At 38.2% G+C, this 23,223-nt stretch overlaps 1 protein-coding gene across 1 annotated transcript in view; it reads right to left on the bottom strand.

Moving 5' to 3' along the window:
* The window catches only part of LOC128660334 (ATP-binding cassette sub-family B member 5), a 264,146-nt gene that overhangs the window by 24,485 nt on the left and 216,438 nt on the right, over positions 1-23,223 (bottom strand). The window contains exons 24-25 of the mRNA XM_053714133.1: positions 12,052-12,208; positions 7,937-8,134 (exon numbers count right to left, since the gene is read on the bottom strand). Coding sequence (XP_053570108.1) covers positions 7,937-8,134; positions 12,052-12,208 — 355 coding nt within the window. The remainder of the gene's footprint in view (positions 1-7,936; positions 8,135-12,051; positions 12,209-23,223) is intronic.

Genomic DNA, 23,223 nt, shown 5'->3' with positions numbered 1-23,223 from the left:
ATGGCTATGTGTGCCATGCATGCTGCAAGTGGTAGTGCCCAGACAGCAGCAGTAGAAAGCATTTTAAGCAGTGTAAGTGGGCACCTGTGGTTGCACTCAGAAATAATAAATTACATAGTGATTGATGACAATAACAGGGAAAAGCTGACGTGCCATTATTAGTCTATGACTTGATGTTAATGTGGAGCCTTTAAGTGTTTGACTGAAAAAAAATGATAAAAGAATGACTCACAAGCTCATATTTACTAACGCCTAGATTTAAAGTTTTGCGGCCAAAGGGGTGCGTTAGCTATGCATGCTTTTTTTCACCCGCACCTTTTAAATACCGCTGGTATTTAGAGTTCACAGAAGGGCTGCGTTAGGCTCCAAAAAGGGAGCGTATAGCATATTTACCGCCACTGCAACTCTAAATACCAGCGGTGCTTACGGACGCGGCCAGCTTCAAAAACGTGCTCATGCACGATTCCCCCATAGAAAACAATGGGGCTGTTTGAGCTGAAAACACCTGCAAAAAAGCTGCGTTCAGCTCCTAACGCAGCCCCATTGTTTCCTATGGGGAAACACTTCCTACGTCTGCACCTAACACTCTAACATGTACCCCGAGTCTAAACACCCCTAACCTTACACTTATTAACCCCTAATCTGCTGCCCCCGCTATCGCTGACTCCTGCATATTATTTTTTACCCCTAATCTGCCGCTCCGTACACCCCCGCCACCTACATTATCCCTATGTACCCCTAATCTGCTGCCTAACATCGCCGACCCCTATATTATATTTATTAACCCCTAATCTTCCGCCCCCAACGTCGCCTCCACCTAACTACACTTATTAACCCCTAATCTGCCGACCGGACCTGAGCGCTACTATAATTAATGTATTAACCCCTAATCCGCCTCACTCTTGCCTCAATAACCCTATAAGAAATAGTATTAACCCCTAATCTGCCCTCCCTAACATTGCCGACACCTAACTTCAACTATTAACCCCTAATCTGCCGACAGGAGCTCACCGCTACTCTAATAAATTTATTAACCCCTAAAGCTAAGTCTAACTTTAACCCTAACACCCCTAAATTAAATATAATTTAAATCTAACGAAATAAATTAACTCTTATTAAATAAATTATTCCTATTTAAAGCTAAATACTTACCTGTAAAATAAACCCTAATATAGCTACAATATAAATTATAATTATATTGTAGCTATTTTAGGATTAATATTTATTTTACAGGCAACTTTGTAATTATTTTAACCAGGTACAATAGCTATTAAATAGTTAATAACTATTTAATAGTTACCTAGTTAAAATAATAACAAAATTACCTGTAAAATAAATCCTAACCTAAGTTACAATTAAACCTAACACTACACTATCAATAAATTAATTAAATACAATATCTACAAATAAATACAATGAAATAAACGAACTAAAGTACAAAAAATAAAAAAGAACTAAGTTACAAAAAATAAAAAAATATTTACAAACATTAGAAAAATATTACAACAATTTTAAACTAATTACACCTACTCTAAGCCCCCTAATAAAATAACAAAGCCCCCCAAAATAAAAAAATGCCCTACCCTATTCTAAATTAAAAAAGTTCAAAGCTCTTTTACCTTACCAGCCCTGAACAGGGCCCTTTGCGGGGCATGCCCCAAAGAATTCAGCTCTTTTGCCTGTAAAAAAAACACATACAATACCCCCCCCAACATTACAACCCACCACCCACATACCCCTAATCTAAACCAAACCCCCCTTAAATAAACCTAACACTAAGCCCCTGAAAATCTTCCTATCTTATCTTCACCATGCCAGGTTCACTGATCCATCCTCGGAAGTCTTGATCCAAGCCTCGGAAGTGTTGATCCAAGCCCAAGTGGGGGGCTGAAGAGTGACGTCCATCCTCAGGCTGAAGTCTGGATCCAAGCGGCGGCTGAAGAAATCCATCATCGGGCTGAAGTCGGAAGTCCATCATCGGGATGAAGTCTTCTATCAAGCAGCATCTTCAATCTTCTTTCTTCCGGAGCGGAGCCATCTTCTTCCCAGCCGACGTGGATCCATCCTCTTCTAACAACGCCTACTAGCCGAATGACAGTTCCTTTAAATGACGTCATCCAAGATGGCGTCCGTCGAATTCCGATTAGCTGATAGGATTCTATCAGCCAATCGGAATTAAGGTAGAAAAATTCTGATTGGCTGATGGAATCAGCCAATCAGATTGAGCTCGCATTCTATTGGCTGATCGGAACAGCCAATAGAATGCGAGCTCAATCTGATTGGCTGATCGGATCAGCCAATCGGATTGAACTTGAATCTGATTGGCTGATTCCATCAGCCAATCAGAATTTTCCTACCTTAATTCCGATTGGCTGATAAGGGGGGTTTTAATAGCTATTGTACCTGGTTAAAATAAATACAAAGTTGCCTGTAAAATAAATATTAATCCTAAAATAGCTACAATATAATTATAATTTATATTGTAGCTATATTATGGTTTATTTTACAGGTAAGTATTTAGCTTTAAATAGGAATAATTTATTTAATGAGTTAATTTATTTCGTTAGAATAAAATTATATTTAACTTAGGGGGGTGTTAGGGTTAGAATTAGCTTTAGGGGTTAATCCATTTATGAGAGTAGCGGTGAGCTCCGATCGGCAGATTAGGGATTAATACTTGAAGTTAGGTGTCGGCGATGTTAGGGAGGGCAGATTTGGGGTTAATACTATTTATTATAGGGTTATTGAGGCGGGAGTGAGGCGGATTAGGGGCTAATAACTTTATTATAGTAGCGGTGCGGTCCGCTAGGCAGATTAGGGGTTAATAAGTGTAGGCAGGTAGAGGCGACATTGAGGGGGGCAGATTAGGGGTTAATAAATATAATATAGGGGTCGGCGGTGTTAGGCGCAGCAGATTAGGGGTACATAGCTATAATGTAGGTGGCAGCGGTGTACGGAGCGGCAGATTAGGGGTTAATAATAATATGCAGGGGTCAGCGATAGCGGGGGCGGCAGATTAGGGGTTAATAAATATAATATAGGGGTCGGCGGTGTTAGGGGCAGCAGATTAGGGGTTCATAGGGATAATGTAGGTGGCAGCGGTGTGCGGTCGGCAGATTAGGGGTTAAAAAATTTTAATAGAGTGGCGGCGATGTGGGGGGACCTCGGTTTAGGGGTACATAGGTAGTTTATGGGTGTTAGTGTACTTTAGAGCACAGTAGTTAAGAGCTTTATAAACCGGCGTTAGCCCAGAAAGCTCTTAACTACTGTTTTTTTTCTGCAGCTGGAGTTTTGTCGTTAGATTTCTAACGCTCACTTCAGCCACGACTCTAAATATCGGCGTTAGAATGATCCCATTGAAAAGATAGGATACGCAATTGACGTAAGGGGATCTGCGGTATGGAAAAGTCGCGGCTGCAAAGTGAGCGTTAGACCCTTTCCTGACTGACTCTAAATACCGGCGGTAGCCCAAAACCAGCGTTAGGAGCCTCTAACGCTGGTTTTGACGGCTACCGCCCAACTCTAAATCTAGCCGTCAGTGTGCAATAAAAAGATTACACAATACACATCTTTGCTTTCTTCATGGTGGCTTTTTCTATAAAATGAAATCTTAATATGAACATTCATAATCTGTGGGAAAAATAGTAAATAATTCCTGACATCTATTTACTTTTTATTTTTGTTTAATGAACAGGTATATACCTACTTTATTTTTGAATAATAATCACAAATCTATCAGTGATTAGTGTTTTACATGGTGGTTCTTTATAGTTTTATTATTCTTTGCAAATATTCTGCAGTGTTTTCATACAGAGTCATAACATATTATGATAATATATTAATTTGATAAATAAGGTTGTGACTCACCCTATATTTGTGTTCATATTCACAATGATATAAAAGTAATTGGCCCAACTGTTTACTTAATGATCACCTACCCTTAATTAATACAGTGTACCAGTAGTCTGTTCTGAAACTTACACACCTTCCTCTCAGTTAACAATATATATAATAAGATATTTTCTTCTTTGATAGTAAGCAGTTTATTTAAGCTAAAAGACACATGTTGCAACATGGCATTTACGTTTATCCCCATTATAGTAGAAAGTAAATTGGTTACATACTCTTTAGTATGCCTCAATATACAGGCTCATGAAAATGTTGTAAGTTAGAGCTAGTCCATCCCTATATTAAATTATACTCCTATTCTCCAGTATATCTGGAACTACATACTAATATATAGCTGACAGTAATATTTAATTAAGATCTCAAAGTAGCCCACTATGGCCTAGATTTGGAGTTTGGCGGTAGAAGGGCTGTTAACGCTCCGCGGGTTTTTTTCTGGCCGCACCATAAAATTAACTCTGGTATCGAGAGTTCAAACAAATGCTGCGTTAGGCTCCAAAAAAGGAGCGTAGAGCATTTTTACCACAAATGCAACTCTCGATACCAGAGTTGCTTACGGACGCGGCCAGCCTCAAAAACGTGCTCGTGCACGATTCTCCCATAGGAAACAATGGGGCTGTTTGAGCTGAAAAAAAACCTAACACCTGCAAAAAAGCAGCGTTCAGCTCCTAACGCAGCCCCATTGTTTTCTATGGGGAAACACTTCCTACGTCTGCACCTAACACTCTAACATGAACCCCGAGTCTAAACACCCCTAACCTTACACTTATTAACCTCTAATCTGTCGCCCCCCGCTATCGCTGACCCCTGCATATTTTTTTTAACCCCTAATCTGCTGCTCCGTAAACCGCCGCAACCTACGTTATCCCTATGTACCCCTAATCTGCTGCCCTAACATCGCCGACCCCTATATTATATTTATTAACCCCTAATCTGCCCCCCACAACGTCGCCGCCAGCTACCTACACTTATTAACCCCTAATCTGCCGAGCGGACCGCACCGCTACTATAATAAAGTTATTAACCCCTAATCCGCCTCACTAACCCTATCATAAATAGTATTAACCCCTAATCTGCCCTCCCTAACATCGCCGACACCTAACTTCAATTATTAACCCCTAATCTGCCGACCGGAGCTCACCGCTATTCTAATAAATGTATTAACCCCTAAAGCTAAGTCTAACCCTAACACTAACACCCCCCTAACTTAAATATAATTTACATCTAACGAAATAAATTAACTCTTATTAAATAACTTATTCCTATTTAAAGCTAAATACTTACCTGTAAAATAAATGCTAATATAGCTACAATATAAATTATAATTATATTATAGCTATTTTAGGATTAATATTTATTTTACAGGTAACTTTGTATTTATTTTAACCAGGTACAATAGCTATTAAATAGTTAATAACTATTTAATAGTTACCTAGTTAAAATAATAACAAATTTACCTGTAAAATAAATCCTAACCTAAGATATAATTAAACCTAACACTACCCTATCAATAAATTAATTAAATAAACTACCTACAATTACCTACAATTAACCTAACACTACACTATCAATAAATTAATTAAACACAATTCCTACAAATAAATACAATTAAATAAACTAGCTAAAGTACCAAAAAATAAAAAAGAACTAAGTTACAAAAAATAAAAAAATATTTACAAACATAAGAAAAATATTACAACAATTTTAAACTAATTACACCTACTCTAAGCCCCCTAATAAAATAACAAAGCCCCCCAAAATAAAAAATTCCCTACCCTATTCTAAATTAAAAAAGTTACAAGCTCTTTTACCTTACCAGCCCTGAACAGGGCCCTTTGCGGGGCATGCCCCAAGAATTTCAGCTCTTTTGCCTGTAAAAAAAAAAAACATACCCCCCCCAACATTACAACCCACCACCCACATACCCCTAATCTAACCCAAACCCCCCTTAAAGAAACCTAACACTAAGCCCCTGAAGATCTTCCTACCTTGTCTTCACCATCCAGGTATCACCGATCCGTCCTGGCTCCAACATCTTCATCCAACCCAAGCGGGGGTTGGCGATCCATCATCCGGTGGCTGAAGAGGTCCAGAAGAGGCTCCAAAGTCTTCCTCCTATCCGGCAAGAAGAGGACATCCGGACCGGCAAACATCTTCTCCAAGCGGCATCTTCGATCTTCTTCCATCCGGTGCGGAGCGGGTCCATCTTGAAGCAGGTGACGCGGATCCATCCTCTTCTTCCGTTGTCTCCCGACGAATGACGGTTCCTTTAAGGGACGTCATCCAAGATGGTGTCCCTCGAATTCCGATTGGCTGATAGGATTCTATCAGCCAATCGGAATTAAGGTAGGAATTTTCTGATTGGCTGATGGAATCAGCCAATCAGAATCAAGTTCAATCCGATTGGCTGATCCAATCAGTCAATCAGATTGAGCTGGCATTCTATTGGCTGATCGGAACAGCCTCTAACGCTGGTTTTGACGGCTACCGCCGAACTCCAAATCTAGGCCTATATGTCTTGCCCCTAACTAATAACCTCTACACGAATGTTCAAGCACTTGGAGGCCTACAAGTGGTCTTGTCAGTTATTTGGTATGTACTTTGTCACGATTGTCCAGGTTAATATGTGGATCGATTAATCTCTTATCTTGCCTTAATTATTTCAGGTCCAAGAATGACCATTATTCATAGGAATATTTTTAAATTAGTATATTTTCATTTATGTTTTACCATTTAGTGATTTAAAGGTCAAACAGTGATTAAATCAGTTGCCAGATTTCCTCCAAGTTGTTACGCTTTTTAGGGTCCATGAGTGGCCCTTCATAGTATGGGAGTAATGTATACTGTTTATGAGGTTTCCTCTACATATGTCTTTTTTTCACATAATTGTGTTACTAATATACATTTCACCCATAGTTAAAGAGGTGGCTTTATTTTATATCTGTTGCCTACGGATTTTCATTGTCATTTTGTTTGTTAACTACTAGCTATAATAGCTATAATTACTTCTTTTCTTTCTTGTTGAATATTGCAAATAACTTGTATACATACTGTCTTGGTGAAAAGACTTGCATTGTACCTTGAAACTTATAAAAACCTCAATAAAAGATTTAAAAAAATAAATAAAAAAATAAAATATATATATATATATATATATATATATACACACACATACATTCAGATGGATTAGCAATGGTGCAGATTACAATAGGTTTCTATGAAAGTCACGATTGAACTATCTCCTTTTAAAACCCATTTTAAAAGATGCCATTATTCTTAGTGATAATCACCACAGAGTGAGTGTGACTTACAATCAGTTGTTAAAATGAAATGTAAAAACATGCCATTTGTAGATGTTGGGGTCCTTCCTGAAGTGACTTTTCCTTCAGATCCTCTTGACTGCACACAATATCACATATTCAACACATACATATGTAAATGGTGTGCCCTGTTCAACTTATGCAGCCACTCAAATAGGGATGAATGGAGCCTCAACACCATATATCCTAATAGATCTCTAGAATGTTTCCTGTGGCCATTTCATAGTGTTTTTACCATAATTAAGATATTACACTGTTTGCAGATAGATGTGGAATAATTTTAAAGATATCCAGAATGCCCTTTTGAGGACTTATCAAATGCCTAGAGGTTTTGAATTTGAAAAAGTCAAAGCTGAGCTTGAAAAGGTGTTGAAATGTGACTTGAAAACGGATTGTGATCACCAATAACTTTTTGGCCCCATAGGAGATATAGTGCGGGAAACAGCCAAAAATACGCAATTGAGACTGTGCCAAATCGAAAAGTAGCCTTTTTCTGTCTGATGCAGCTGATAGATTGTGATCAAGGCCAATCTATGATTAGTTGGGCAAGCATGGATGGGGCAGTACTACTCTATCAAAATTTCCTAAGGCACATATCTGGTAACGTCTGACATATTTGCTTAAACATAGTCATAAAATCACATATTTATGGGTTATTTACATGTTTAGTATCTAGAGCCAAAGATGACAAAGTTTTAGATGAATCTTACCACCGCTCCTTGGTGTGGATCATAGAACCTCTGGATGAGTTGTACAGAGGTACTTTTTCCACATCCACTGCTACCAACAAATGCCACAGTTTGTCCACTTTCAACTTTAACACATAAATCTTGTAGTACAGGCACATCTGGACGTGATGGGTAATTGAATGAAATGTTACGGAATTCTAAATTTCCTTTAAATATATCCTATCAAAATAAAGAGATGTTAGAAATTCCCTTGGCTAATTATCTTAAAGAGACAGTCTACTTGAAAAAATTGTATTGTTTAAAAGGATAATCACTTTATTTACTATTCCCCAGTTTCGCATAACCAATACCGTTATATTAATATACATTTTACCTCTGTGATTACCTTGTATCTAAGCCTGTGCAGACTGCCCCCTTATCTCAGTTCTTTTGACCGACTTGCATTTTAGCCAATCAGTGCAGACTCAAATAACTCCACAGGAGTGAGCACAGTGTTATTTATATGACACACATGAACTAGCACTATCTAACTGCGAAAAAATGTAAAAATACACTGAGATAAGAGGCAGCCTTCAACAGCTAAAAATCAGTTTAATAAACCTAAATAGGTTTAGCTTGTAACAAAGAAAACCAAGAGAACAAAGTGCATTTGATAATAAAAGTAAAGTAGAATCATGAATGTTGTTTAAAACTGTATGCCCTATCTGAATCATTAAAGTTTCACTTTGAATTGACTTTCCCTTTAATGATGTTCAGTTCCTCAAATAAACTATGGTACAAGTCTTTTTAACACATAAGGGTAAGCATTTAAAGTACTGAAAATAATTTTAATTTGATTTTATTTTGTTTTCTGTAAAACATTAGTAAAATACCCTTATTTAGATAACACGATAAAAACAAAGACTATACTGGTAATTTCCTTTTGCTTCTAAATAGGTTTCTGCAAAGATGCACTAATAAATACTTTAATAAATGTTATCCTTCTGTTCATAATTATATGTGTTAACACAAAAAGGATAATTTATAGAAAGAAAATATTCAGCTTTATATCTATTTCTATTTTATATGATAAAAAATATAAGCTTCTTTTTTATGTTAACATTTTAAAATGATAAAGAGAAAATAAAATATTCCCACACCTGTGTCAAATAAAAATGTGTTATTAAGGGGAAAAAAATATTCCCACACATAGGGTTAGATTACACGTAGAGTGCAATTAATACTGCAGGGTTTATTATCTCTTGTGCACTCTCACAAATAGATTAACGCTCATTCTGGGTGGATAGTAAAATATTTTTAACAAAAGCAACTTAATGCTAGCAAAACCTTTTTTGGACAGTGCAGAGAATACTTTTAGTGCATTCATTGCGCATATATAACAAGTGGTGAGCTAAATGTTACGCCTGAGGGTGATCCAAAATACCACATTAAAGAAGAAAATGAATATTATTATATAGTATAGCATAGAACAACATGAAGAACACTATTGCATGCATACCATCAACTTAGGGCTAGATTTATTAACGCTGAGGCATACAGGGGTGCGTATACGTGCCCCTGTACGCCTCAGCTTGCGTGTGGCGAGGCAAAATTACCCACAGGTATTCGCCACTGCACACAAGTGCAATTTTGCGCTTGCGTGCAATCCCGCCCCCTGCCCGCGCACAGCCAATCTCCTATGGGGGGACTCGACCGAGGAGATTGAATTTCACCACCTTAGAGGTGGCGAAGAGCTTAGGGAAGCAGCGGTCTGGTGACCGCTGCTTGATAAATCACGGCGAGCAAGTTCTTGTGAGAACTTGCAGCCGTAAGTGCTTGATAAATCGAGCCCTTAGTGCTAGAGGGATATCCCACATGAATTTTACAGTTCTCCCCAATAGAAGTCTATGATGTTAGTGCGCCCTAGACTATCGCTCAAGCAATAAAAATTACTTTAGACTTGTAATATGAGTGAAATGTTAGCAATATTAAAGGGATATTCTAGACCCAATACACAGTATTGATTACTTATTGTTACATACCCACATACCCACAACTATTAGCTTGTAAGAAGTACATGAACAATTTCAATATTCATGTTTATTAGGAGCCAAAAATGGCCACCAAGCTCTGCCCACCTATTGCATGCATATTTTGGTATGATAAGTATCTAGACTCCAATCACAATCACAACTTGTGAATACGTTTTCCTACTTGCATATGCTGATTTGTGCACGTGTAATTTGAAATAGCTAAAAGAAAAATATTAAACATGGACTGCTAAACTGTCATACCAGAAAACAGCTAACTGGACAAGAAGAAAGCTGTGGGTGGAGCTTGGTGGCCATTTTAGGCTACTAACAAACAATGATTATTTAAAAGTTACATATACTTACAAGCTAATAGATGTGCAACTTGTTGCAAAATGCTTGTTTGGTATGTAACAATAAGTGATGAACAAGTATTGGGTCTAGACCAGTGATCCCAATAAGGCCAGTTTTGTATGCAGCCTAGGAGTGAAACCGTTAGGGCTAGATTACAAGTAGAGCGCTAAATTATTGTGCGCCTGCAAACAGGCAAATTTGCCGCATGATAATTAGCCAGCCATTACAAGTGGCTGGTTATTGTTACCGCAAGCTTGTGGTAGCAATTAGCGCTTATCAAATTTTTCAGAGATCAGATCTCTGGTTAATTTTATAAATGTGCCCCAATTGTCCACAAAATACAGTGTAGTGTATTTAATAAAAGTACTGCACTAGGCAGTATTTTTGGGCTAAAGTTGGCGGGAGTGTGGTGTTAGAAAATAAAAACGGCACTGCAGTCTATGGGAACTGAGTGTTCCCAGTAAATATATATGTATATGCTTATATTTATGTGTTAATATGTGTACTGTATATACACATATTAACACATAAATATATATATGTATATAAGCATGTACATATATATTTATATTTGCTGCCATCGCTGCACTACTTACCCCCTTCGTTGGAGCCTATGGAAGCTCGCTCTTGTGAGTGCAATGTGAACGCAAGTTCGCGTTCGCATTGCTGACAACTTGTAATACCAGCGCACATTAGCATGCGCTGGTATTACACAGCGGACTGCAAATATCACTTTCATGAAAATGATATTTAGCGTTCCTCTTGTAATCTGGCCCTTAATGGGATAGAAAACACCAAAAATGTTATTGTTTAAAAAGATAATCCCTTTATTTACCATTCCCCAGTTTTGCATAACCAACACTGTTATAGAAATATACTTTTACCTCTGTAATTACCTTGTATCTAAGCTTCTGCTGACTGCCCCCTTATCTCAGATCTTTTGACAAACTTGCATTTTCAGGCAATTAGTGCTTACTCTAAAATAACTCCACGTGCATGAGCACAGTGTTACCTATATGAAATGCATGACCTAACGCCCTCTAGCTGAGAAAAAACTGTGAAATGCACTTAGATAAAAGGTGGCTTTCAAGGGCTTAGAAATTAGCATATAAGCCTACCTGGGTCTAGCTTTCAACTAAGAATGCCAAGAGAACAAAGCAAATTTGATGATAAAAGTAAATTTAGAAAGTTGTTTAAAATTACATGCCCTATCTGAATCATAAAAGTTTAATTTGGACTTTACTATCCCTTTAATTAGGTAACTGCACCCTGCAATTAGCAACCACTGCACAATGCAGACTGCAAGGTATGGTTCTCATTAACTGTTTAACTACTGGGCTGCACACAAAACTGGCCTTAGAGAGAACACTGGTCTAGACTGTCCCTTTACCAATGAGTTAATATTTTTGTGCTCCACTTGTAATAAAGGACACAATTTCAAGAACATATTATAAAATAGCGTGTAGCTTGTAGATCTTGGATATAATTACTTATTTATGATTTACAATCTAAAATACTAAATAAAAATATTTTATCAAAACTAAACCTTCACTGAAGTCATAAACAATTGATACCTCCAAAACAGAATTTATCAGAGCTTATAAAACAATAAAGGGCGACTTATTGATTAAACAATTGAAATGACAGATATACCTGTGAATTGCATTGATATCAACTGCAAGAGAAAAAAGTAGCTCCAAATTGCATTTTTTATTTTAAAGGTACATAGTGAATGTGATTGTAGAAAAAAAAAAAGATCAGATTCAGACTTACTGGCTTCTCTCCTTCCTGACTGTAGCTATCAATAGGTGGTTCTCTTTCAAACAGGTTAAAGAGATATGAAGCAGCAGATTTGGCTTTTGCATAATCAGGAGCAAAAGATAATGTATTTCCAACTGAAATAGCTGCATATGTTAATATAGAAAACACACTGTGAAGAGAGAGAGAATTTAACAGATGATTAGACAAATATACACACCTGTCAAAAGCCTTGTGTGTACACTGTATCTCACTCTGTGTGTAGTGTGCAGCATTGTATGGTGACTGGGGCTGCTCAGGTTTAAGTGACTATTATTCAGGGAAAAGCTTATTTTAAGACACATGTGCTGGGCCTATATATCCAGCTGCAATGCATTTAACACATTTCTCCAAAATATTGAATGCAGAAAGATTCTATTGCTGATGCTACATGATAATAGGGTTGCCACCTGTCCCTTAAAATACAGAACACTTATAAGTTACACATGCTGCAGGGTGTGCATGGAGGAATATAAATAGTGCTGTCCAGAAACACAATACATGTTCCTCCCTGCACACCCTGCAGCATGTTTAACTCATAAGTGTCCAGGAAAACATGGCTGAGGTGGCAACCCTACATGATAAGCCACTCAGAGGAGAACACTGTCTAAACCTCCCATTTAACCCTCTGAATTATTTTACACCTGGGGTACCCAGAATAAAGGTTAAACATTTTCAGACATTTCTGTTTTAAATTTGACACTGGTATGCAAGTATGACAGGTTTAGTTTTGTACAAGTATAATTGCAGCTCCAAACAAGAGAAAGCAGCCAAATTCTATATCCTGCTTTTAACTTTCTACTCTCTAAACGTAAGGAGATATCAAAATGGAACCAACCATGTTTACAAAACACAAAAGAAAATAACAAAAGCAAATGTGAAAGAAACAGGGTAGTGTAGTTTGTTCACAATGTGCCTTTAATTCAGCACCTGGGTAGCACTTGCTGATTGGTGGCTAAATGCAGCCTCCAATTGGCAAATGCTATCCAAGGTGCTGAACCAAAAATTGGTCGGCTCGTAAGCTTACATTCCTGCTTTTGAAATAAATATAACAAGAGAACGAAGAAAAATTAATAGGAGTAAATTAGAAAGTTGCTTAAAATTGCATGCTCTGGGACCCATTTATCAAGCTCCGGATGAAGCTTGAGGGCCCGTGTTTCTGGTGAGCAGCAGTTATGAAGCAGCGGTCTAAAGATCGCTGCTCCAAAACCCTGTCCGCCTGCTCTTAACACGGACACACATTGCCAAAAATCAACCCGATCGAGTACGATTGGGTTGATTGACACCTCCCTTCTGCCGACTGATAGGCTGCGAATCTGCAGGGGGCGGCGTTGCACCAGCAGCTCACAAGTATTCAAGCGAGGTCTGGCAGACCTGATCTGCACTGTCTAATCCGGTCCGCCAGACCTTTGATAAATATCCCGCTCTATCTGAATCACGGAAGAAGAAAAAAATTGGGTTCAGTATCCCTTTTTAACAACTGAAGACTCACTGTAGACTCTTGAAAGAGTGGATGTAAGAAAAAGCTCCTCAAAGGTTTATGAACCATCTGGTTCTGATAGCCTTAGTCATTTGCAGGGAGACAATAGGTTCATTGATTTATTTTCTGCTTCCTCCACAGATCCCTGAACCAATCATGAAAGTTATAACATGCACAGTTTTTCAGTTTGTGTGATTTTTGCTAATTTCTATTTTATATTTTAATGATGAGTTAAATGGCCATTGTAGTCGAAATATGACATGCTCTAATCCATTAGGGCATGACATTGTTTGACTATCAACCCTGCTCTACTGTGTATTTAACCCCTGCAACTATCAGCAGTGGGTTCAGTTTGAGACCAGCAGTGCACTGGGGTTCCCAAGTGGAACATATACTGTGTGTTTAACCCTTTTGCTGGGGTTAAATACTCAATAGAGCCGGGTCGCTAGTCAAAAAAAATGACACTCTAACGGATAAGGTCATATAAATTTTGGGCTATAATGGCACTTTAAGTCTAGTATTTGCACACCCAATGTCTTTTTTAACTGCTAGAATCCCTGAAAGGAGCCGCAATTGACATATATATATATATATATCACTGACATCATCAAGTGTTCCCCGCTATACTGGAGGAGCAGAAGATTTTGGATCAATAAGTATGAGGTGTTTTAAATGCACAGGCAATTACTCTGCATTTTATATTTTACATATATATATATATAAGAAAAAGGTTAAAAAAGGAACCTGAAGGCTACCTTGTCTAATACATGGTTCTAAACAAAAATGAAAAAAAAAAAAAAAATTAAACAGCACAATACACACAGATTACCTATAATATCAAAATTTATTGAGCTTACAAAAAACATAAAGCACTAAACCAACTATACTGTTAAACTAGAGACCAGACAATCTTATATATTTCTTCCTGGAAAGTTATCCAACAATTGCAAAGTCCCATCCAAGCAGATATACATTTAACATAGTAACATAGTAGATGAGGTTGAAAAAAAGACCAAAGTCTGTGAGTTCAACCTATACAAATCTAAAATACTTACAAAAAAGCTCCAGTGGATCTTAAACTAATCCCAATAATAGATATACCCTTAGTTGCTGTATCATCCATAAATAAAGTTCAAAATTATGGCAGCACACAAAAAGCAATAAAATACATTCAAAGACGGATGAAGTACGAGTGAAACTCATGGTTTCAGGTGAAACACGTGTAGCGATCTTGGTGAATGTGATGGGGGGTATCAGCTGACTCCAAAACACTTGATTAGTTATTCTGGTAAAGACTGAAATGGTTGAGCTATAGGCAGCCGTCTTCAGGAAGATGACCTCAGACCAGAAAGGATGGCCTTCAGGATGAATACGACTCAAGGTACCCGATTGGGTGAAGTGTCCTGATATGCCAGATGTGGTTGACGCCACATGTGCTGGATGTAACTTTGCTGTGAGCAATTGTGGTCCGCAAGTAATTTTATTGGCATAAATGATTCTGGAAGGTCAAAGACTGGCTGCCCCAGGAAAACATAGCTTCCACTTTTGATATTTATATTCCTGGAATCATTTGATTTGGATTGTATTTTATTGCTTTTTTTTGTATGTACACATACATACAGGTGTATTTATATCTAAAAAAATCCATTAATTTACTTATTCACTTCTGTTTATATAATTTGTAGAATAAGTGAAAATTAACACTTGAGAGTACATGAAGTAACAAAACATGAATTATTGCTTAATCAAAGCAAGTTAAAATTCTGAAATATGATTTGGCAGGTCTGTTTATCAATGTTCGGGTGGACAAGGCTCCCAATTAGGGAACCTGTCTGCCTGTGATTGCGGCCAGCACTGCACTATCCTTATTTATCATTGCACAAGCATCCACCCCTGCTGTCAAGCAACCAATTGCGAGAAAGCACAAGCTGTCAATCATTCTGGTTGGATTAGTCTGGTGTGATTTTGAGCATATGAAAAGACCCATTACACAACCATATATCTGTAGACATCAGTATACATCTAAAACTTTGGGGCTTGGTTAGGAGTCTAAAAATCAGCACAATCCGCAAGATTAAAAGTTTTGCAGTATGGCTATACTGCTGAAAAATTGGCCATTGCGTGCGGAATATGCAGGTCTCCCGTATGTACGGCTATACCGCTAGCCTTTTAGCATTTATGCAACTCTCCATTCCGCACTCAAAAGTTATTTTTTGAGTGCGGGATTTACAGGTTGTGTGGTCCGGCAAATGCTTGCGTTATAGTCTATACCGCCCTGATCCATTCTGCGATCTGGGACCAGTAGTTATGGGTTTTGCAAAACAAAAATGTTTCACAAAACTCATAACTAAAATGTTATAAAGTACACTAACACCCATAAACTACACTATTAACCCCTGAACTGCCATCATCCCGCATCGACAATACTATATTAAACCTATTAACCCCTAATCTGCCGGCCCCCCACATCGCCAATACTAAATAAACCTATTAAACCTTAAACCGCCAGCCCTCCTTATCGCTACTACTAAAATAAACATATAAACCCCTAAACTGCCAACCCCCCACATCGCTAACACTAAATAAACCTATTAACCCTTAAACCACCGGCCCCCCACCGCAACTACTAAAATAAACCTATTAATCCCTAAACTGCCACCCCCCACATCATTACTACTAAACTAAAACTATTAACCCCTAAACTGCCACCCCACAACGCAATAAACCTAATTACACTATTAACCCCTAAACCTCCTTCCCCACAACGCAATACACCTAATTAAACTATTAACCCATAAACCGCCATCCCCCCACAATGCAAATAACTAATCACTAAGCCCCCTAACCTAACATCCCCTAAATGAACCCCAATTACATAAAATAAAAAAATCCTAAGTTAAAATTGAAATAAAAAATCCTAATATTACTTAAAAAAAAACCTAAGATTAAATTAAAATAAATAAATCTAAAATGACAGAAAATAAGTCTAAAATTAAAGAAAAAATAAACCAAATTATCAAAAATAAAAAAATTAAACCTAATCTAATACTCCTATAAAAATAAAAAGCCCCCAAAATAAAATTACCCCCTATTCTAACACTAAGCTACCAATAGCCCTTAAAATGGCCCTTTGTAGGGCATTGCCCTAATTAAAACTAATTAAAAACTCTTTTACCTCACAAATACAAATTAACCCCTAACAGTAAACCCCCAACCCACCAAATCCCCCAAAATAAAAAAACTAACACTAAAAAAACCTGTTACCCATTTCCCCTAAAGGGGCATTTGTATGGGCATTGCCCTTAAAAGAGCAATCAGCTCTTTTTGCAGCCCATTAAAATAAAAAAATCCCTAATCTAAAAAAAAAAATCCACCCCAAAAAATAAAATAAAAACCTAAGTCTAACCCCGAAATAACTCACCATTCCTGAAGTCCGGCGGTGAAGGTCTTCTTCCAGGCGGCAACATCTTCATCCAGCGCTGGAACCTCTTCTATCTTCATCCAGGGCGAAGGCGGCACCCAAATTAGCAAATAGGATTTAATTTTATTTGAATTTTTCAGCAAATAGGAATGCAAGGTATCCCGAATATAAAACGGGTACCTTGCATTTAATCTTCAGTGTGCGGCGACGATCACATGAAGATGATCCTCCACGCTGGATGTCTCTGCGGCCACCAGTCCTGTTCCGCGGCCCCCTTTGCCAAGCGCCGCCTTCGCCCTGTATGAAGATATAAGAGGTCCCCGTGCTGGATGAAGATGTCGCCACCTGGAAGAAGACCTTCACCGCCGGACTTCAGGAATGGTGAGTACATATTTTGTAGTTAGACTACGGATTTTTTTAATTTTTGGGGTGTTTTTTTTTTAGATTAGGATTTTTTTATAGGCTGCAAAAGAGCTGATGCCCATACAAATGTCACTTTAGGGGTAATGGGTAGCATAGGTTTTTTTAGTGTTAGGTTTTTTTTTAATTTTGGGGGTTTACTGTTAGGGATTAATTTGTATTTTTGAGATAAAAGAGCTGTTTAATTTAGGGTTATGCCCCACAAAGGGCCATTTTAAGGGCTATTGGTAGCATAGTGTTAGATTAGGGGGTGTTTTAAGTAATGTTAGGATTTTTTATTTTAACTTTAACTTAGGATTTTTTATTTTATGTAATGGGGTTAATTTAGGGGCTTTTAGGTTAGGGGGCTTAGTGATTAAACTAGTTATTTGCGTTGTGGGGGGATGGTGGTTTAGGGGTTAATAGTTTAATTAGGTTTATTGTGTTGTGGGGGATAAAGCTGAAAACTAAAAAGTACTATATCTAAAGAAATGTAATAAAATAATACATTGTATTCTATATAAATTTATATATGTATTGACCAATGTAATAAAGACATAATATAAGATTGAATGGACAACGTCACCATCTATATGTAAAGGTTATTTGAGTGGATAGAGGAATATTTTGTGGTAAAACTGATAACCACAGAGACTGAGGGTTCGAATCCTAGGAGAGAAGCAAACGATTTATATAAATATATATAATTATACGCAAATTATATACTAAACAAACCTAATTTTAAAGTCAAAGAAACAAGGGAATAACACTTCCATCCACAACTTCAATACACCACACAGAAGTTATTATAAATAACAAAGAATACGATATCTGAAAATCCATGAAGTGGTTAAATAGTCTCCCTACAAAAGGAGAGACCTAAGGCCAATCAGGTAATCTTGACAAACGCTCCTTATGCTGAAATGTGTACCCTGATTGGCAGTTTTTACAGAACTTTGATACATTATACACAGATGGAGCGGCGGACTGGACGTATGCCGACAACAGTGGGATTGAAGGAAAAGCAACACTGAAAGGTATTGTCAGCTTTATCCCCCAGCTGTTACGAACTACAGTTTCAACCTGCTCATTAGAGGATACACATGCAGAGATCAGCAGGAGTTCTGTTGTGATCACGCGGTAAGAGGATCTCTAACAGCACATAGGTAATTACCCAATAACACACACAGACTGTGGAACATGGAACAGGCTTGATATGAAAGTTAACAGGCTTAATATAAGGGGGAGAAATGATACAGATAGTGCAAACTATTAGAGAACATTAATTGAGAACTCCTCCTTAAAGTGAAGGGCAATTTTCATGTGAAAGTGCCTGGTTTTTAAAAAAAACTATTAAAAACAGGGCCACTTTCATTCATGAAAATTGACATTTCAGCCGTTTTTTAAAAATATATTTACCTTTTCTTCTTGAAGCCGCTCCAGTGCTTCACCAGCCCGTCGCAAGCCTCTTCATATGTCAGGAATGACGATTCCGGCATCCTCCAATCACGGCTTCCCCCCGGGGTAATCATTTCCTGAGGCAACGCCGTGATTGGAGGAAGCCTATTTCGTCATTGCTGGGTAAGTAAACCAGGAAGAAGCAGGCGGGGCATCGTTTCAGAACGGCGATCTGGCGTTTCAGAAGAACAAGGTAAGTATTTTTAAAATACGGTGCTATGTGATATTCATGAATGAAATTGCCCCTGTTTGTAATAGTTTTTTTTTTTTTAAACCGGGCACTTTCACATGAAAATTGACCTTCACTTTAAGGAACAATAAAAATTCACAGGAAACACCATCCTAAGGCCTAGATTTAGAGTTCGGCGGTAGCCGTCAAAACCAGCGTTAGAGGCTCCTAACGCTGGTTTTGGCCGCCCGCTGGTATTTGGAGTCAGTGATTAAAGGGTCTAACGCTCACTTTACAGCCGCGACTTTTCCATACCGCAGATCCCCCTACGCCATTTGCGTAGCCTATCTTTTCAATGGGATCTTTCTAACGCTGGTATTTAGAGTCGTTTCTGCAGTGAGCGTTAGAGCTCTAACGACAAGATTCCAGCCGCCTGAAAAAAGCAGGAGTTAAGAGCTTTCTGGCTAACGCCGGTTCATAAAGCTCTTAACTACTGTACCCTAAACTACACTAACACCCATAAACTACCTATGTACCCCTAAACCGAGGTCCCCCCACATCGCCGCCACTCGAGTAAAATTTTTAACCCCTAATCTGCCGACCGCCACCTACGTTATACTTATGTACCCCTAATCTGCTGCCCCTAACCCCGCCGACCCCTATATTATATTTATTAACCCCTAACTTGCCCCCCACAACGTCGCCGCAAGCTACTTAAAATAATTAACCCCTAATCTTCCGACCGCAAATCGCCGCCACCTACGTTATCCCTATGTACCCCTAATCTTCTGCCCCTAACATCGCCGACCCCTATGTTATATTTATTAACCCCTAATCTGCCCCCCACAACGTCGCCGACACCTACCTACACTTATTAACCCCTAATCTGCCGAGCGGACCTGAGCGCTACTATAATAAAGTTATTAACCCCTAATCCGCCTCACTAACCCTATCATAAATAGTATTAACCCCTAATCTGCCCTCCCTAACATCGCCGACACCTACCTTCAATTATTAACCCCTAATCTGCCGACCGGAGCTCACCGCTATTCTAATAAATGTATTAACCCCTAAAGCTAAGTCTAACCCTAACACTAACACCCCCCTAAGTTAAATATAATTTTTATCTAACGAAATAAATTAACTCTTATTAAATAAATGATTCCTATTTAAAGCTAAATACTTACCTGTAAAATAAATCCTAATATAGCTACAATATAAATTACATTTATATTATAGCTATTTTAGGATTAATATTTATTTTACAGGTAACTTTGTATTTATTTTAACCAGGTACAATAGCTATTAAATAGTTAAGAACTATTTAATAGTTACCTAGTTAAAATAATTACAAATTTACCTGTAAAATAAATCCTAACCTAAGTTATAATTAAACCTAACACTACCCTATCAATAAAATAATTAAATAAACTACCTACAATTACCTACAATTAACCTAACACTACACTATCAATAAATTAATTAAACACAATTGCTACAAATAAATACAATTAAATAAACTATCTAAAGTACAAAAAATAAAAAAGAACTAAGTTACAGAAAATAAAAAAATATTTACAAACATAAGAAAAATATTACAACAATTTTAAACTAATTACACCTACTCTAAGCCCCCTAATAAAATAACAAAGACCCCCAAAATAAAAAATTCCCTACCCTATTCTAAAATACAAAAATTACAAGCTCTTTTACCTTACCAGCCCTGAACAGGGCCCTTTGCGGGGCATGCCCCAAGAATTTCAGCTCTTTTGCCTGTAAAAAAAAACATACAATACCCCCCCCCCAACATTACAACCCACCACCCACATACCCCTAATCTAACCCAAACCCCCTTAAATAAACCTAACACTAATCCCCTGAAGATCTTCCTACCTTGTCTTCACCATCCAGGTATCACCGATCCGTCCTGGCTCCAAGATCTTCATCCAACCCAAGCGGGGGTTGGCGATCCATAATCCGGTGCTCCAAAGTCTTCCTCCTATCCGGCAAGAAGAGGACATCCGGACCGGCAAACATCTTCTCCAAGCGGCATCTTCTATGTTCTTCCATCCGATGACGACCGGCTCCATCTTGAAGACCTCCAGCGCGGATCCATCCTCTTCTTCCGACGACTAGACGACGAATGACGGTTCCTTTAAGGGACGTCATCCAAGATGGCGTCCCTCGAATTCCGATTGGATGATAGGATTCTATCAGCCAATCGGAATTAAGGTAGGAATTTTCTGATTGGCTGATGGAATCAGCCAATCAGAATCAAGTTCAATCCGATTGGCTGATCCAATCAGCCAATCAGATTGAGCTCGCATTCTATTGGCTGTTCCGATCAGCCAATAGAATGCGAGCTCAATCTGATTGGCTGATTGGATCAGCCAATCGGATTGAACTTGATTCTGATTGGCTGATTCCATCAGCCAATCAGAATATTCCTACCTTAATTCCGATTGGCTGATAGAATCCTATCAGCCAATCGGAATTCGAGGGACGCCATCTTGGATGACGTCCCTTAAAGGAACCGTCATTCGTCGTCTAGTCGTCGGAAGAAGAGGATGGATCCGCGCTGGAGGTCTTCAAGATGGAGCCGGTCGTCATCGGATGGAAGAACATAGAAGATGCCGCTTGGAGAAGATGTTTGCCGGTCCGGATGTCCTCTTCTTGCCGGATAGGAGGAAGACTTTGGAGCACCGGATTATGGATCGCCAACCCCCGCTTGGGTTGGATGAAGATCTTGGAGCCAGGACGGATCGGTGATACCTGGATGGTGAAGACAAGGTAGGAAGATCTTCAGGGGATTAGTGTTAGGTTTATTTAAGGGGGTTTGGGTTAGATTAGGGGTATGTGGGTGGTGGGTTGTAATGTTGGGGGGGGGGTATTGTATGTTTTTTTTTACAGGCAAAAGAGCTGAAATTCTTGGGGCATGCCCCGCAAAGGGCCCTGTTCAGGGCTGGTAAGGTAAAAGAGCTTGTAATTTTTGTATTTTAGAATAGGGTAGGGAATTTTTTATTTTGGGGGTCTTTGTTATTTTATTAGGGGGCTTAGAGTAGGTGTAATTAGTTTAAAATTGTTGTAATATTTTTCTTATGTTTGTAAATATTTTTTTATTTTCTGTAACTTAGTTCTTTTTTATTTTTTGTACTTTAGATAGTTTATTTAATTGTATTTATTTGTAGCAATTGTGTTTAATTAATTTATTGATAGTGTAGTGTTAGGTTAATTGTAGGTAATTGTAGGTAGTTTATTTAATTATTTTATTGATAGGGTAGTGTTAGGTTTAATTATAACTTAGGTTAGGATTTATTTTACAGGTAAATTTGTAATTATTTTAACTAGGTAACTATTAAATAGTTCTTAACTATTTAATAGCTATTGTACCTGGTTAAAATAAATACAAAGTTACCTGTAAAATAAATATTAATCCTAAAATAGCTATAATATAAATGTAATTTATATTGTAGCTATATTAGGATTTATTTTACAGGTAAGTATTTAGCTTTAAATAGGAATCATTTATTTAATAAGAGTTAATTTATTTCGTTAGATAAAAATTATATTTAACTTAGGGGGGTGTTAGTGTTAGGGTTAGACTTAGCTTTAGGGGTTAATACATTTATTAGAATAGCGGTGAGCTCCGGTCGGCAGATTAGGGGTTAATAATTGAAGGTAGGTGTCGGCGATGTTAGGGAGGGCAGATTAGGGGTTAATACTATTTATGATAGGGTTAGTGAGGCGGATTAGGGGTTAATAACTTTATTATAGTAGCGCTCAGGTCCGGTCGGCAGATTAGGGGTTAATAAGTGTAGGTAGGTGTCGGCGACGTTGTGGGGGGCAGATTAGGGGTTAATAAATATAACATAGGGGTCGGCGATGTTAGGGCAGCAGATTAGGGGTACATAGGGATAACGTAGGTGGCGGCGGTTTACGGAGCGGCAGATTAGGGGTTAAAAGTGTAATGCAGGGGTCAGCGATAGCGGGGGCGGCAGATTAGGGGTTAATAAGTGTAAGGGTAGGGGTGTTTAGACTCGGGGTACATGTTAGAGTGTTAGGTGCAGACGTAGGAAGTGTTTCCCCATAGGAAACAATGGGGCTGCGTTAGGAGCTGAACGCTGCTTTTTTGCAGGTGTTAGGTTTTTTTTCAGCTCAAACAGCCCCATTGTTTCCTATGGGAGAATCGTGCACGAGCACGTTTTTGAGGCCGGCCGCGTC

The sequence above is a fragment of the Bombina bombina genome, chromosome 5 (assembly GCF_027579735.1).
Source record: "Bombina bombina isolate aBomBom1 chromosome 5, aBomBom1.pri, whole genome shotgun sequence".
Classification (NCBI taxonomy): domain Eukaryota; kingdom Metazoa; phylum Chordata; class Amphibia; order Anura; family Bombinatoridae; genus Bombina; species Bombina bombina.
The sequence above is the reverse complement of the archived record's forward strand: the minus strand, read 5'-3'. Positions and strand labels throughout refer to the sequence as shown.